This window comes from Sminthopsis crassicaudata, chromosome 2, assembly GCF_048593235.1.
Source record: "Sminthopsis crassicaudata isolate SCR6 chromosome 2, ASM4859323v1, whole genome shotgun sequence".
Taxonomy (NCBI): Eukaryota; Metazoa; Chordata; class Mammalia; order Dasyuromorphia; family Dasyuridae; genus Sminthopsis; species Sminthopsis crassicaudata.
The window spans coordinates 353921935-353937777 of NC_133618.1; the positions used below are offsets into that span (position 1 = coordinate 353921935).

The window sequence follows — 15843 nt, forward strand, 5'->3', positions numbered from 1 at the left end:
GATGGAGAAGGAGTCCATTTCATTTTTTTGAAAGATCTAATAGTTAATTAAATTGAGCAAATCTTTACCTTGTCCACATCAGGTAGCTGAGGGATGCAGCATTGAACCATACAGAATTAGTATACATAAAATATGCATACAAAAAATGTTGGACTTGGGGCCACAGATCTGGGTTAAAATTCTGCTTCCATTATTGAACAGCTTTGTGATCATGAACAAGTCACTTCACCTTTCTGTGGCTCAGTTTTTTTCATGAGTATAGTAATGCCTGTCACGCACTTCATAGGATTGTTTTGGGGTACTAGTGAGTTAATGTATAAAGTACTTTGCCAACATTAGTGATGTACAAAATTTGTTATCATTTTTGTGTGGTTCTTCTTTTAAAGGAATTTCTAGTGTACAGATTATAACTAAGTGAAAGAAGGTATCCAAACAGAATGCTCAGAAACATTTTAATGATGAAAAGATAACTTATTGTTAGGAATTTTAAAATTCTTTCATCTGAAAGTTCTCTGTAACTTTTTCCTATCATCCCTAGTTTTTGCCCTGTAGAGACAAGTCTTAATCCTCCTTTATGATAGCCCACCGATCATGTTTACCCAAAGTCTCAACTAGCACAAATATCTCCAATTCTTTGAACTAGTTCAATCTGTGGAATTATTTCTAGACTTTTTACCATTTTGGTTATGTGCCTTTCATCTTCTGTTTACTTCTTCCTAAACATGATGTCTATACCCAAGCAGATTACTCTAGATGGGATTTGACCAGAGCAAAAGGCATCTCCCTCATTCTGGTCAATAGAACCCTGTTAAATTAAGCAGCCCAGAACCTTTTGACTCAAAAGAAATAGTGTATGTATTGTGCTTTACAAATTTAAGGTGTTATGCAAAGTCCAACTTTTACTGAAACTCCATAATCTTGACTATACTGTTTCTCTGCAGTAGGTATTGTTGGAGACAGATTTCAAACTAGTCCAAGCTATTTGTCTTTTCTGGTTAACAATGGTTTGTCCCCTAATATTAGAGGCTTTGATTCTCAGGTAACCACTTGTATTTGGCTAAATAGCTATCTATTGGCCAAATATTCATGTGACAAAGTTCCTAGTTCTAGATCTGCCCATCCTAGGTGATATCTTGTTTCATGATTAAGTTGCCACATATCTCTTCCATCACTCCAGTTGAAAGGAAATGTTGATCATTAAGCATAGCTTGATATAGTGGAAAAACCCTAGACTGTAGGGAAGGAGGTTACCGGAGAAGGAAGGTATTACAAGGAAATCTGGGTCCTGACTTCTTTACTAACATTAACTGTTGGCAAACACCTTCACTGGCCATCAATTTCCCTGTTTTGTAAAAAGATAGGACTAGTTTAAGGCTTTTTTTTTTTTTTTTTTTTAGCTTTAGCATTCTATCATGCTATGAAACTACTAGGTAAAGTAGGTAAAGTATAGATGGCTCGAATACAGATTCTGGCTTTGATTCCATCCTGCTCTGATTTTCTCTGATATGATTATGTTTGGAAGTTAGGAATTTAGCCCAGGGTTGCCAGTTGATGGCTCTAATGGGCTTGGGGCTAGCATTGTTGAGGGCCTCTCATAAGCTGCTGCTTCAACTCTGTGTCTCTGTGTTCACAGCTGTATGTAAACAAGGATGTAATTTACTCCATGGGGGATGCACTGTGCCAGGGGAATGCCGGTAAGTGTGTGCTGGGGCCCTTTTTCTCTCTCTTTTTCTTGGTGGGAGGACTGAATCCATTGATCTGCAAGTTCTTCTTAATGATGTCTTCTATTCGATTCCACAATAGAACTCATTGAGCCTGGTCGCTAGAGCCAACAGCTAAGCACAGGGAGACACAAGTATTCAAGAATTCATAGTGATGAGGAAATTACTCATTTAAATCTTTTTTTGGAATGTCACCACTGTGAAATTTAAGTTTATCCCTTAAAGAGGTCTAACTGCCTTTGCAGAAAAAGGCTATACCCATCCAGATGTTTGGAAAGAGGAAATGGTCACTCATATACTTCCTTCCTATAAGAATTTTGATTAAAAACATGGAGTGGGAGAAGGAGTACTTTCTTGGGATTAGAAAACCTAGATCAGAACCCAAGCTCTGCTTCTTTATCTCTCAATGAACTTGGGCACATTAGTTACCCTTTCCAGGCTGAGGCCTGTTGTATCCCCTTTAAGATAAAAGGGGCCATATAATATGGTAGAAAGTGCCAGATTTAGAGGCAGAGAATTGGGGGTTCCCAGAAATCTGTGTGAAATTGGCACAGATCTTTATATCTTTGAACCCTAGTTCCTCTTCTGCCAGTGAGGGGACTAGATGTCCTCTAAGATCCCTCCCAGTCTAAAATTTATAACCTACATGGTCCTAGGGTCTATCAAGTGCCTGACACATAGTAGGTACTTAATAAATATTGATAAGACATTAAATAAGCTTAGTTTTGATCTTGTGAAATTCTTCGCTACATATTTTTTGTTCTTGGTCTAAGTGCTGATCATTTGGTCCTCCTCCTCCTGGAGAAGTCATAAAAGGAGAATTTTCCCCCAATATCAGTTTTCTTGCTAGTGTTGACACAGCTGTTCATTTTAAAAGGAGCCTATTGTTATTAGTATTTTAAGGTCTTCCTTATAAAGATATTGTAAGTTAAGTAATAATATAAGTAGTAGTATTCTCCTTTCATGGATGAGCAAACTAGAGTCCAGAGAAGATATACTGATTTACTGATAATATCATAGTGTCTTACCAGGATTTGAACCCAACTTATTTAACTTCGCATGTACTATATCTTTTCACCTAAAATATTCATTTGTGTTTCCATTTATATTGGCAAAAATCTCTTGATATTAACCACTAAGATTTTCCTAAACCCTTCCTGCCAGCTTACACAAAAGGAGATGTTTGTGGAAGTCAGACTTTCTTGTGAATTCTGTTAAGACACATATCTGTCCTCAGTGCTTGATGGTGACTTGAGAGATTCACATGTATCAGTCAATAAGCATTTATTAAATTATTATGTGCTTGGCATTGTGCTAAGAACTAGAGATACAAAGCAAAAGCAGAAACAATTCTTGCTCCCAAATAACCTACATCCCAATAGAAAAGATAACATAAGACAAAGATAGTGAAAGGAAATCTTGGAGTGGAAGACATTAGCAGCTGCAGAGAGACAAGGAAAAATCTCCTGAAAATGTGGTATTTGAGTTTCATCTTGAAGGAAACCAGTTGAGTTGATTTTCAAAAAAATTGGGATGGGGAAACTGAGGAAGGAAAACATTCAAAGGCATAGGAGACCACCAGTATCACACAAACATGAAACTAGTATAGCTGGACATCAAATACATGAAAGTAATGTGTAAGAAAATTGAAAAGTTGAGAAGTAGTTGGACCAAAAAATTTAAATATCAAGTAGAATTTATGTTTGATATATTAAATTTCTTGCTGTTTAGGAGAGGGAGTGAGGAGAAGAGAAAAGAAAATTTTGGACCAGAAGGTTTTACAAGGGTGAATGTTGAAAATTATCTGTGCATATGTTTTGAAAATAAAAGATTTTATTAAAAGAAAAAAGAAAAGCAAATATTAATTTGTAGAAATAAAAAAGAAAGGAAGCTTTCTTGTTTCAAAATACTTTAGCTATGGGACAAAACTTTCTAGGGTAATCTCACTTTCAGAGCTAAATGTTGAGAACAGTATAAATTTTGGTTAAGAAAGCCTGGCAAAAGCAAGCCAGTCAGATGATCTGCTTTATACAACTGAATTATATTCAAAACAGACTAATGAAAATTATTGAAATTTTTTTAGAAAAATTATTTTTATGTTATAAAAGATCTGTAAATCATTCCTTTGTCACTAATTTTTGAGGAATTATTGACATGAGAAGAGGAACCTGTCAACTATTACTAATAAATCATTACTTATTTACTTGGAAAAAAAGAATTTATGTTTGATTCTAAAAGTATTAGAGAACCACTAGATTGTGACTGGAGAAAGATATGTAGCATTGTCAATCCTATGCTCTAGGAATTCACTTTGACAGCTGGTATAAGTACGAATTAGAATGAGGAGAGACTAAGGCAGAAAGGACTCAGAAAACTATTGCTGTTTGGCTTCAGATGCTAGGAGATGAGAAGATAAAAGTAGGTGGGAGCTGTGACAGTAGAGACAAGGAAACCTTAGGAGAAATGTTGGGAAGAAAGAAATGATGAGATGTGTTGGGAGTGAAAACTTATGAATTGGAAGAGCTTCTTCATGCCAAATAGAGATTCAACTTGAGAATCTTGTCATGGTGGTGATCAAAATCCTGCAGCACTGTTTAGAAGATTTCTCTGAAGGGACTTGGTATATTATTTTTCACATTATAGTACTATAGAGTTTGGAAAACTCTTTCTTCAAAACTCTTTGAGATCAATGAAAGTATTATTCCTATTCTATAGAAAGGGAAACGGAAGCTTCAAGAAGAGGAGAAACTTCAAGGCCAAAGATGATTTATTCATTAGTACATATAAGAACCAGAACTCAAAAAAATATAAGTCTCCTGATGAAAGAAGAAACATCCCAGAAGGCCAGTGACACTGAAGTATACAGAGTACAGAGGGATGTAAAATATATATTTTTTTAATTGGAAAGATAGGAAGGAGTTAAATTATGATGGGCTTTAACAGCTAGACATAGGAATTTATATATTATTCTAGAGAACCACTGGAATTTACTGAACAGGGCAGTGATCTGTGTTTTAGGATATTCCATTTCATAGCCAAGTAGAAGATGGATGGGAATGAGTGACCTGACACAAGGGATCCAAGCATTTTCCCCACTGTACCACAGTTTCTCTCCTTTTTTTCTTTTATTGCTTTATAAAATTATTTATTTAAAGCTAAATGTAAAATAAGAAAAAACAAAATAGAAAAAGAAAGACAAAAAAGGAAAATAAAAAACAAAACAAAACATTGTCATATGCCCCAGCAGAACATCAGGGAGGATTCAAAATATGTAACAATCAATTTCCATTTTAAGAAAGCATATATATTAGTAGAATATATAGTCTTTGTTTTCTTGTAGGTCATGGTTTCCTTTTCTTATTGAGATTAGATTACTTACTGAGGCCCCCTTTTAATCACCCTTTTAACAAGATCAGTCAGTTATATTATAACCTTCTTTAACAGCTTTTAGGACAAACCTTGTTGGTTTTCTGATTTAGCCATGTTTATTAATATTAATGTTAGTGCAAATCCCTTTAAGGAACTAAATAGCAAGCATGTATTAAGTGTATGCATACTATGTGCCAAATACTGGGTTAGGTGTTAGAATTTTAAGATTTAGAACAGAAAAGGATCTCCAAGATCTAGTTTGAGATTCTAAATCTACCCGGCACAGGCCCTCATTGTCTGACAGAGGGACTATTTCACTATCTTCCTGTTTGATCTCAAGTCTCCTCATTCCAATCCATCTTCCACTTGTCTATCAAATAGATCTTCTTAAAACATATACTACTTCCAGTTTACTAAATCCTAGAGGGGGTTTTAAAGCCCTTCATAATGTATCTTTCCAATTTTTTTATACTTTACATCCCTCTATTACCTTTGTGATCCAATGACACTAGCCTTCTTTGGTGATCCTTCTCTTTCTCTCACTCTCTTTCTCTCCTTCACTTCCTGGCTCCCTGGCTTCCTTCAAGCCTCATCTAACATCCCACCCTTTTCTAGTCTTTAGCTTTCCTCTGAGACTATTCCCAATTTATCATATATGTGTGTGTATCTTGTTTGTATAGAGATGTATACAAGTTGTCTCTCCCATATTGGACACTGTGGTCCTGGACAGCAGGGCTTTCTCCTAATCCTTTCTTTATATGCATAATACATGGCACATAGTGGGCACTTAATAAACTCATTCTTTATAATCCTATGCATTTTATCTTATGTATTTGAAAACATCATTCTGAGGGCAAATCCATAGACTTAATCCTACTTTGAAAGAGATATAAGACACAAAAATAGTTAGGAAACCCTGATTTAGTCTAAGTTTTTTAAAGATGAAAAAGCCCTATGAAGTGACTTCCCCAGGACCACACATATGATTAAGGAGATGAACCAGATTCAAATAAAGGTTATCTAACTCCCTATTTAATGTTTTCTATACTGTAATGGATTTGCCAGAAAGAACAACTGAATTAAGTCATGAAATAAAATCTGTTTTTATCTGTGATTCAGGGGGTAAAGGGAACAAAGCCCATCACTGTTGAGTTGTTTTGTACTGTGCTGTGTTGATGTGAGTTAAATCTTCTGGAGGATCTAAGAAAACAATTCCAGACTCAATTCCAAGTTGCTAGAGTTCCCTTCATAGGTAAAAACAATAGCCACTTTCTAAATCAATAATAGAAATGAAAAATGGGAGGAAAGACTGGGTGTGAGAGGAGACTTTTCCTGGTGCTCAGTCTGGGAGTTCTGGGATGCAGGATCATTGTATGGACAAGAGCAGAGACCATTAATTTTGGCCTCTAGTCAACAAATAAATTTAAAAGGCCCATTTCCTCTACTTAGAGCTAGGGCATTAGCCTCATGGCCTAAGTCTGGGAATAAGCTTTTCAATTTGAAGTAATTCCACTTGGATTCCAGAAAATAAATGCTGGAGTGGAAGCTGTTCTTTGAGGCTTAATAGCAAAATGAAGCCACTTTTAAACCTTCTCTTTAAGCTCTCTGGGCTTTTTCATTCTATCTTGCTTTATGTCATAAATCCTTTAGCATCTTACATTCCTTAAGGACCACAGAATTACATTTTGGAAGCATCCATATGAATTCCCTTCTTTAAATATGAAAAAATTCTAGGTGATGAGAAGTACAAGATGGTACAAAAACAAGTATTAGTCACTTCCTTTATTCAGGGAATGTGCTAGATAGTGGAAAGGTTGCCATATTTCGATAATATTTAGATATTCTTAGTATTCTGTAGTTTATATTTTCTACGTCTTATGTCTTCTACGGATATCATTCACTAGCACAGAGAGCCCAGGGCCCAGGGCCACATAGTTTAGTAGTTGAAAGATGTGTGATTTCATTGCTCTGGTTCTTTTGTTTGATAACACTGATGTAGTTCTTCTAAGGTAAAAAGAGCTTTAAATTAAAAAGTAAAGGAGAGAGAGAAAATCATCTACATTTAACAAGCTATACCATAAAAATATAGAGTTATCCTGAAAATCATATAAGACCAAACTCAAGAAAGGATCCAGTAATAAAACATAGATAAAAGTGTAAATGCATATTAGCTCCTGTTTTATTGCCTACAAAATAGAGGTAGTAAATAAAGTGTATAGTATTAATGCAAAGAAGCAAATGTAACTGCATAGGTATCACTAAACCTTGGTGCAATTGATCCTAGAATATATGCCTGGATGAATATAATATATTTAAAAAGAACAGGTTAAGGAAAAGGTGTGGAGAATTGCAACAGAATAGCATTATTTATTAAGAAGATATGTGTATGTGAGCCATCCCAGAAGCCAGAAAGTAAAATGTTGGGTAAGCATTTCATTTGTGAGAAGATAAAGGAGCAGAATTATTATTGTACAGATAACCTGGACAAAAAAAGAAAAGAGATGAAAGTGGAAAACAGTCTTGACAGAAGAATCACAGCGTAATGGGGGACTTCAATTATGCGTGCATCTGTAATTTCCTAACTTGCTATAAGGTTATCTTCAATCTTCAAAAAGTGGGGGTAACATTTCCAGTTAAAATGGCAACATAAGGTATTGTAGAGGAACATAGCTCCTCCATGTTCTCAAAAGGTGCCATATGGAATAATGGTGAAGAAATTATAAGTATCTACAAAAAGTCAGCCAGAAATCAAGGACACTGGAAAAAGGATTCTACCAAGGAAGCATGCTTAAGCTCAAATGACAACCAGAAAAAACCTCAGCAATGTCTCCATGTGGGAAGAACCAAGAATAGAAGGCAAGAGTAGTGCACTGACCAGGTTTCTGCAGAGAGGCTGGAAGCCCACAGTCGGTCAGGGAATGAATGACCTACTGCAGAACCTTGATTACAGAAGTTGAAATAAGTCAATGCTGTGAGTATCAACACACTGAGAACAATGGAAGCCAGTGTCAGGCACTCAGAAATTTGAGATTAAAATCAAATAAGCCTAACCACTGTCTCCAAAAGAATAAGAAGGGGTAGAGCCCAGCATAAAGTCCAAAATAAGGAACCAAAACTGGAGATAGATCACTGTAAAGAGAAACTAGACACAGTGAAGAAATATTATTGATCAAGAAAAGCTTAAATAAATTCAGAAGAAGAAAATAACTAGTTATCTCTTCCATATAAAAACTTTCTCTAATGTGATATTTCTTGGAGCAGCATAAGAAATTAAATGGAAATTTTTGGGGAGTTGTATGGAAAGTAAAGATTAGCAGAAAACAAAAAAGTTTAGAAACCCAGAAATGCTTCAAATATATGTATAGTATTATATAATCAACATACTTTATCTTTAATACTACAATAATTCAGACTTCTTTTCTGGCAGGAATGGAGGAACAAAACATTTTATGTGGATTTTCCAGATCATAGGGATGCCATACCCTTAACCCCCATGGTGTGAAAAAGATAATTATAACAAGTACAAGTAAAGTTATACAGAGGAAATGTATTTACCACAAATATTACAAAGTACTTGGAAGAAATAAAGCAGAAAATTAAAAATTGAATTAATTGTGTTAGGAAAAAAAATCCAGTCCTTAATACAGTGCTTGGCATATAGTAGGTGTTTAACATAAGTTTCTTAATTAATTAATGAAGAAAAAAATAAATTAGGTGATGTAAAAAAATAAAACAACTTTTTAAACCAAATGGCAACTTAAAAAAAAAAAAAAAAAACAACTAAGAGCAAGGATTTATATGATAAAAGAAAGGAATTAAGACCATTGCTCAGGTAAATGTAATAATGGTAATTTGACTTTCTGTTCTTATTATACTTCTTCCTCTTTCTTTCCCTATTCTTGGTTAAAAAAAAAAATGATTTGACTTGGAAAGAACAGAACAGAAAATGGCTAATATGGAAATTTGATACTCAAACAAGGAGTTTTTCATGGAACAAATTCATTTTACTGGCAGATGTGATTGCCACTGTCAGTGTTCTTTGAAAGGTTATAAAAAATGGGAGAGGTAATGAAAGATTGGAGAAAAGCAAATGTTTTGACTTTCAATCTGCAAAATAAAGGCTAATGAGCTTGACTGATTCTTGGCAAAATTCTTGAGTGTCTTGTCCAAAAAGATGATTAGTAAAAATTTAGAAAATAAATCAGTGTGGGCATTTAGGTGGTACAGTGGATAAGAGCCAGCAGTCCTGGAGTCAGGAAAATCTGAGTTCAAATCCAACCTCAGGCACTTAGTAGCTGTATGATCCTGGGCAAGTCACTTAACCCTAATTACCTCCCCACAAAAAGGAAAAGGAATAATTGATCACAACAAGCCAGCATGCCCTAGTATTGAATGACAGAGGCAGTTAGTTCTAGTACCCAGTTTCTGACAATCCTCCCCAGCACATCTTCGTTACCAGCCTACCTACCCTGACAGAGTAGAGTACAAGGAATAAATTTTCTTTTTCTTTTTTTACCCTGTAGGATTGACTTTTCTAGGGAAAGGAGCCTTTTCATTCATTCTTATATTCAATAAGCATTTATTAAGTGATTACTATTTACCAGGTACTGTATTAGGTAATGGAGATAAAAAGACTAAAAACACTCTTTCCTCTTTGAAAAAGAGATTGATTTCTTTCTTTTGTTTCCAGGCTGAGTTATTTATTTGGGCACTGTGGAAGAAGCCTTGCATAAAAAAATAGGATTCCTTGGTTCAGGCTTCAACTAACTGTATGTCACTTCTTTCTAAGCTTTTGGTTTATTCATCCAGTGAGGAAAGTAGACTGAGTACTAAAGTTCTTTGCAGCACTGACATTCTAAAATCTGTAGTTAAAACATTTAAGGACAAAGAACAAAGTTTTATCAAGTGAATATGACAATTCTTTGACATAAGTTTGCATTTGAGCTTGAATTAGGTGTCTGTTATAAGAAATATGTTAACTTTCATGTAGGGTTTTTTTGATATTTTTTTATTAATTTTATAATTACAACATTTTTTGACAGTACATATGTATAGGTAATTTTTTTTTACAACATTATCACTTGTACTCCTGTTCCGAATTTTTCCCCTCCTTTCCTCCACCCCCTCCTCTAGATGGCAGGCATTCCCATACATATTAAATATGTTATAGTATATCCTAGGTACGATATATATGTGCAGAACTCAATTTTGTTGTTGTTGTTGCAAAGGAAGAATTGAATTCAAAAGGTATAAATAACCTGGGGAGAAAAACAAAAGATGCTAACAGTTTACACTCATTTCCCAGTGTTCCTTCTCTGGGTGTAGCTGATTCTGTCCATTATTGATCAATTGGAATTGGATTAGATCTTCTCTATGTTGAAGATTTCCACTTCCATCAGAATACATCCTCATATAGTATTGTTGTTGAAGTGTATAATGATCTCCTAGTTCTGCTCATTTCACTCAGCATCAGTTGATGTAAGTCTCTCCAAGCCTCTCTGTATTCATCCTGTGGGCCATTACTTACAGAACAATAATATTCCATAACATTTATATACCATAATTTACCCAACCATTCTCCAATTGATTGAATATATCTACCAAAGGAAATTCAGGAATTATATGAGCAAAATTACAAAACACTTGCCACAAAAATAAAGTCAGATTTAAGTAATTGGAAAGACATTAAGTGCTCCGTGGTTAGGGTGAGCAAATATAATCAAGATGACAATACTTCCTAAACTAATCTATTTATTTAGTGCTATACCAATCAGACTCCCAACAAATTATTTTAATGACCTAGAAAAAATAACAACAAAATTCATATGGAAGAACAAAAGATCGAGAATTTCAAGAGAAATAATGAAAAAAAAAAATCAAATGAAGGTGGCCTAGCTATACCTGATCTAGAACTATATTATAAAGCAGCAGTTACCAAAACCATTTGGTATTGGCTAAGAAATAGACTAGTTGATCAGTGGAATAGGTTAGGTTCACAGGACAAGATAGTGAATAAAAATAGCAATCTAGTGTTTGGCAAACCCAAAGATCCCAACTTTTGGGATAAGAATTCATTATTTGACAAAAACTGCTGGGAAAACTGGAAATTAGTATGGCAGAAACTAGGCATGGACCCACACTTAACACCACATACTAAGATAAGATCAAAATGGGTCCGTGATTTAGGCATAAAGAACGAGATCATAAATAAATTAGAGGAACATAGACTTGTGGAGGAGGAAGGAATTTGTGACCAAAGGAGAACTAGAGATCATTATTATTTATTTTTTTAAGAGATCATTATTGATTACAAAATAGAAAATTTTGATTCCATCAAATTAAAAAGCTTTTGTACAAACAAAACTAATGCAAACAAGATTAGAAGGGAAGTAACAAATTGGGAAAACATTTTTACAGTTAAAGGTTCTGATAAAGGCCTCATCTCCAAAATATACAGAGAATTGACTATAATTTATAAGAAATCAAGCCAATCTCCAATTGATAAATAGGTCAAAGGATATGAACAGACAATTTTCAGATGATGAAATTGAAACTATTTCCACTCATATGAAAGAGTGTTCCAAATCACTGTTGATCAGAGAAATGCAAATTAAGATAATTCTGAGATACCACTACACACCTGTCAGATTGGCTAAGGAACAAATAATGATGAATGTTGGAGGGGCTGTGGGAAAACTGGGACACTGATACATTGTTGGTGGAGTTGTGAAAGTATCCAGCCATTCTGGAGAGTAATCTGGAATTATGCCCGAAAAGTTATCAAACTGTGCATACCCTTTGTTCCAGCAGTGCTACTACTGGCCTTATATCCCAAGGAAATACTAAAGAAGGAATAGGGACCTGTATGTACCAAAATGTTTGTGGCAGTCCTTTTTGTAGTGGCTAGAAACTGGAAAATGAATGTATGCCCATCGTGTAGGTTTTTATTGAGTGTTAGGGGGAAATGTAATAATAGTAGTGTTCTAGTTTTGTAATTCAAGGCCCAATGTCTGAGTCCCATTTCTGCTTTGTGACCACGGACAATACTCTTTCACTGGCCGGGTCTTAGTTTTCTCATTTCTACCATTAAGAGATTGCTTTGGAAGATCTAAGGCTATAGACCTATATGTGCTGTTCCCTTTAAGGGGGAAAAATGTGTCTGATTTGGCTTTGGGTAAGCCTGTGGATATGGGTGTGAAGGATACTGTGGGGGAATGATGAAAACTGTTAGCTAACAGCATTTCCCAGGGTCCAAGGAAGCATTTGGCCCCTTACATCTTCCAGGGCTTATGCTACATTCTGACAACAGATATTTAAGTAGTAGACCCCAAACCTACATGAAAGTTAACCTTTTTCTTGTAAAAGACACTTTATTCAGGCTAAAATGCAAACATAAGTCAAGGAATTGATATATTCACTTGATAAAACTGTTCTTTGCCCTTAAATGTTTTAAACTTCAAAATTATTTAAATTCATTTTTCTCTTCTTATTGTTTGGAATATTTTTTTCTACATGATTGAGCTTTCCTCTCTTTTGAAAGTTATATGTTCATGTCCTTATTTATCTATTGAGGATTGCCCATGTCATTCTTAAATAGTTATATATATTTCCTTTGTCCTTGAAGAAAAGACCTTTATCAGAGAAATTTTCTAAGAATGTTTTTCCCTGTTTAACTTGCTTTCTAATTCCAGCTATCTTGATTTTATTTGTGGTGAAGGGGAAGCCTTTCAATTTCATCTACTCAAAATTATCCACTTTTATGATCCCCTCTGTACTGAAATATTCTTTTCCTATGTGTAGTTGGGAAAGGTATCCTTTTCCTTATCTATTTAATATGAAAAGACCCAGAGGACAGTAGCTAGCATGTTGATTAGATTCTGTCTTTTCAGAAAGATATGGTCAAGAATTGCACAAGAACAATCATCTTTTTTATTATTTTTATGCTATGTTATGCTTGTTTTTTTCCATAAATTACAAATTTATGAGAAGAAATAAGAAGACAGATATCATCCATTTTGTTAAGAGGGACCCATCAAAAGATCAAAGTAAAAAATACTTAAAATATAAAAAAATCAAGGCAGAAGGAACTTTCTCCTAGTTAACTGGATTGTATGGGGTAAGAGTATAATTAGAGCCTCAAGACATCTATCTTTCTTACAGTAGAATTAGATTGGTTTGATTTAGATTGTCCAAACCAACTGAGGGGAATTTAAGGAGAAAATATTGATTGAGTTATTTAATGATTTCAATGGTATAGGGAATTCCCAGTGAGGAAACTCCTCTCATAATGCAAATTGCAACATCATCTTAGAGCATACCCAGTGCTATTGACTTCCTTAAGGTCATATAGCTTTTGATATTACTTCTCTATACATTTATGTTGCCTGAAAAATTAAATTTCTTATTTCCTAGCAGCATGAACCAGATTCTCAGTTCCTTCTCCTTGGACTTGAGACTAACTTTGGGGAACAGGGGAGAAAGACTTTAAATAAAATGTAGCTTTGAGTGGAATCCCAGTCCATAGCTTCGCTTCTTTCCCCAAAATGATGTATTTATGAATATAGGAAGTAATCACATTTTTCCTTGGTTTCTCATCTTCTCCATTTGAGGCTTTCCTTTGCTTTACTTTACAAAGGACACCAGTGCCTGTCCTTTCAGTTACTTTGTGGATAAAGTAGAATCGCTCCTAAAATAACTCTGAGGAAACTGACAAGGCAGCTGTCTCTCTGACACTTTTCATTTAGCCCTTCCCCCCCACCTCAAAATAACTGAAGTCTGGCTATCCCATAGCTGCGGGGGCCAATTTGTGACCACTGCTTCCTGATGGGCTTCTCAGATTCCACTCCCACAGCCAGGCCTTCATCTACTCTCACCTGGACTATAATAATAGATTCCTGACTAATTGGTCTCCTGATTTCCAACTTCTCTTCCTCTAATTCATCCCACTTCTACTCTGTCTGATATACAAGTCTGATCATGTTACTCTTACTTTAAAAAATTCAGTGACTCTATTGCTTAAAGGATAAGTGCTTGTCCTGGTTTTTAAAGCTCCACTTCACCAGCTATTTTATATTATTCTTTCACTCTAATGAAAAATGTCACAAAAGAAGCACTTGGTGGTTTTCTAAATCAGAGATGCAGGAATTAGTTGCTATTCAGGTGTGACACCACCCGTCTAGCCAGATTAGACCAATTTTGCCTCATTCTTCTCCTACTTTCTTTCATTGCCTGACTTTCTCCATGAGAATTGATTCCTCACTCTCATATTCATGTGTTGAGCTTTCCCTCCCCTTTTTTTTTAAAGACCCAACTAGGTATAATATCTTCAGTGAACCATCTCTGATTTCTACCCTTCTTTGTCCTTCCTACTTTTACACACACACACACACACACACACACACACACACACACACACACACACGCATGCATGTGCATGTGTAGTTAAAGTGATTTTCTTATATTCCTCATATCTTTTGTCTTCCCCTCACATTTCTACTTTTCATATTTTTCCTAGTATCAGAATTATGTGTATACATGTCTTTCTCCGCTATTGGAATGTTAAATCCTTCCATATATGGCCTATATTGTAGGTGTCTATGTAGAAATGTAGCAGGGCAAGCATAGTGTCATAAAAAGAATTTGGGAGCGTAGGTTCAAACTTTTAATATTTTCCTGCAACATCTTCCATAAGCAAAGCCTTTTATCTCTTTGAGATTTGGTTACCTCATCTATAAATCAGGGACAATAATACTTGCTCTGCTTTTGTAACAGAGAGATTACAAGTAAAAATGATTTGTAAATTTTAACTTGCTAAACAAAAATAAGAAGCATCATTATTATGTTCAGTACCTAGCCTAGTTACTTGCTTGTAGGATGTGTGGCTTATCAGCTATCCCTTGTAAAGGTGAGCAAGAGGCAGCAGCATTCTTATCCCTTGTATTCTCCCTTTGTTCCCCTGGCTACCCTTTAGGAGTAAAAATGAGTGCTCTTTATATATAGTTCTAAAGTATGTATTCTGCCTTTGAACTGGGTCCTGTAGGAGTATCTAGCACATAGTTCAGTGTGTGTTTGTGTTGAATAAAGGATAGTGTGTAAATGACTTTGACAGATATAAGTGGGCATCTACTGACTATTTTCCTCATGTTTTAGGTGTCATTATGGCTGGCAAGGAAGGTTCTGTGATGAGTGTGTCACCTATCCTGGCTGTCTACATGGGAGCTGTACAGAGCCTTGGAAGTGTAACTGTGAGACCAACTGGGGAGGACTTCTTTGTGACAAAGGTACTTGCTGTTCAATTCTAGCTTTGGCAGAGAAAGAGGATAGAAAGAAACTTTTCTCTCTGCAATATGGCAGGGAAGAATAAAAGTGAATTAGATCCAAATGGATTTCAGTGGACTAGTAGAAATCAAGATGGAAAACAGGATATGATATTTTTAAAAAGTTACTATTGATATGAGGAAAACTTTGCCAACATTTGTAGCTGTCTAAAAGTAGAATGAATGCCTCAGCAAGTAATGAGTCTTCTCATCCCTATAGGTTTACATGCACAATCTAAAGGGTTTCTTGACTAACTTGGGATTTAAGGAGAGAGAGAGAGAGAGGGAGTGACTTCCCTTGTCCTTTGTCAAACTCCTGGGGTTTCCTCTGAGCAAAGAGAGCCCTTACAGAATCCTAGCAGTGAGTTTGTGTTGAGCACTGATTTGAGAAAAGAAGATGAGTCTGGCCCAAAACCAGATACTATATAGGAGCTATA

The 15843-nt window shown here is 35.3% G+C and overlaps 1 protein-coding gene across 2 annotated transcripts in view; it reads left to right on the forward strand.

The window, feature by feature from the left end:
- JAG2 (jagged canonical Notch ligand 2) overlaps positions 1–15843 on the forward strand; it is a 148092-nt gene that overhangs the window by 76769 nt on the left and 55480 nt on the right. For both annotated transcript variants that reach the window (XM_074290817.1, XM_074290818.1), the window contains exons 5-6: positions 1634–1694; positions 15240–15370. In XM_074290817.1, the coding sequence (XP_074146918.1) occupies positions 1634–1694; positions 15240–15370 (192 nt within the window). The remainder of the gene's footprint in view (positions 1–1633; positions 1695–15239; positions 15371–15843) is intronic.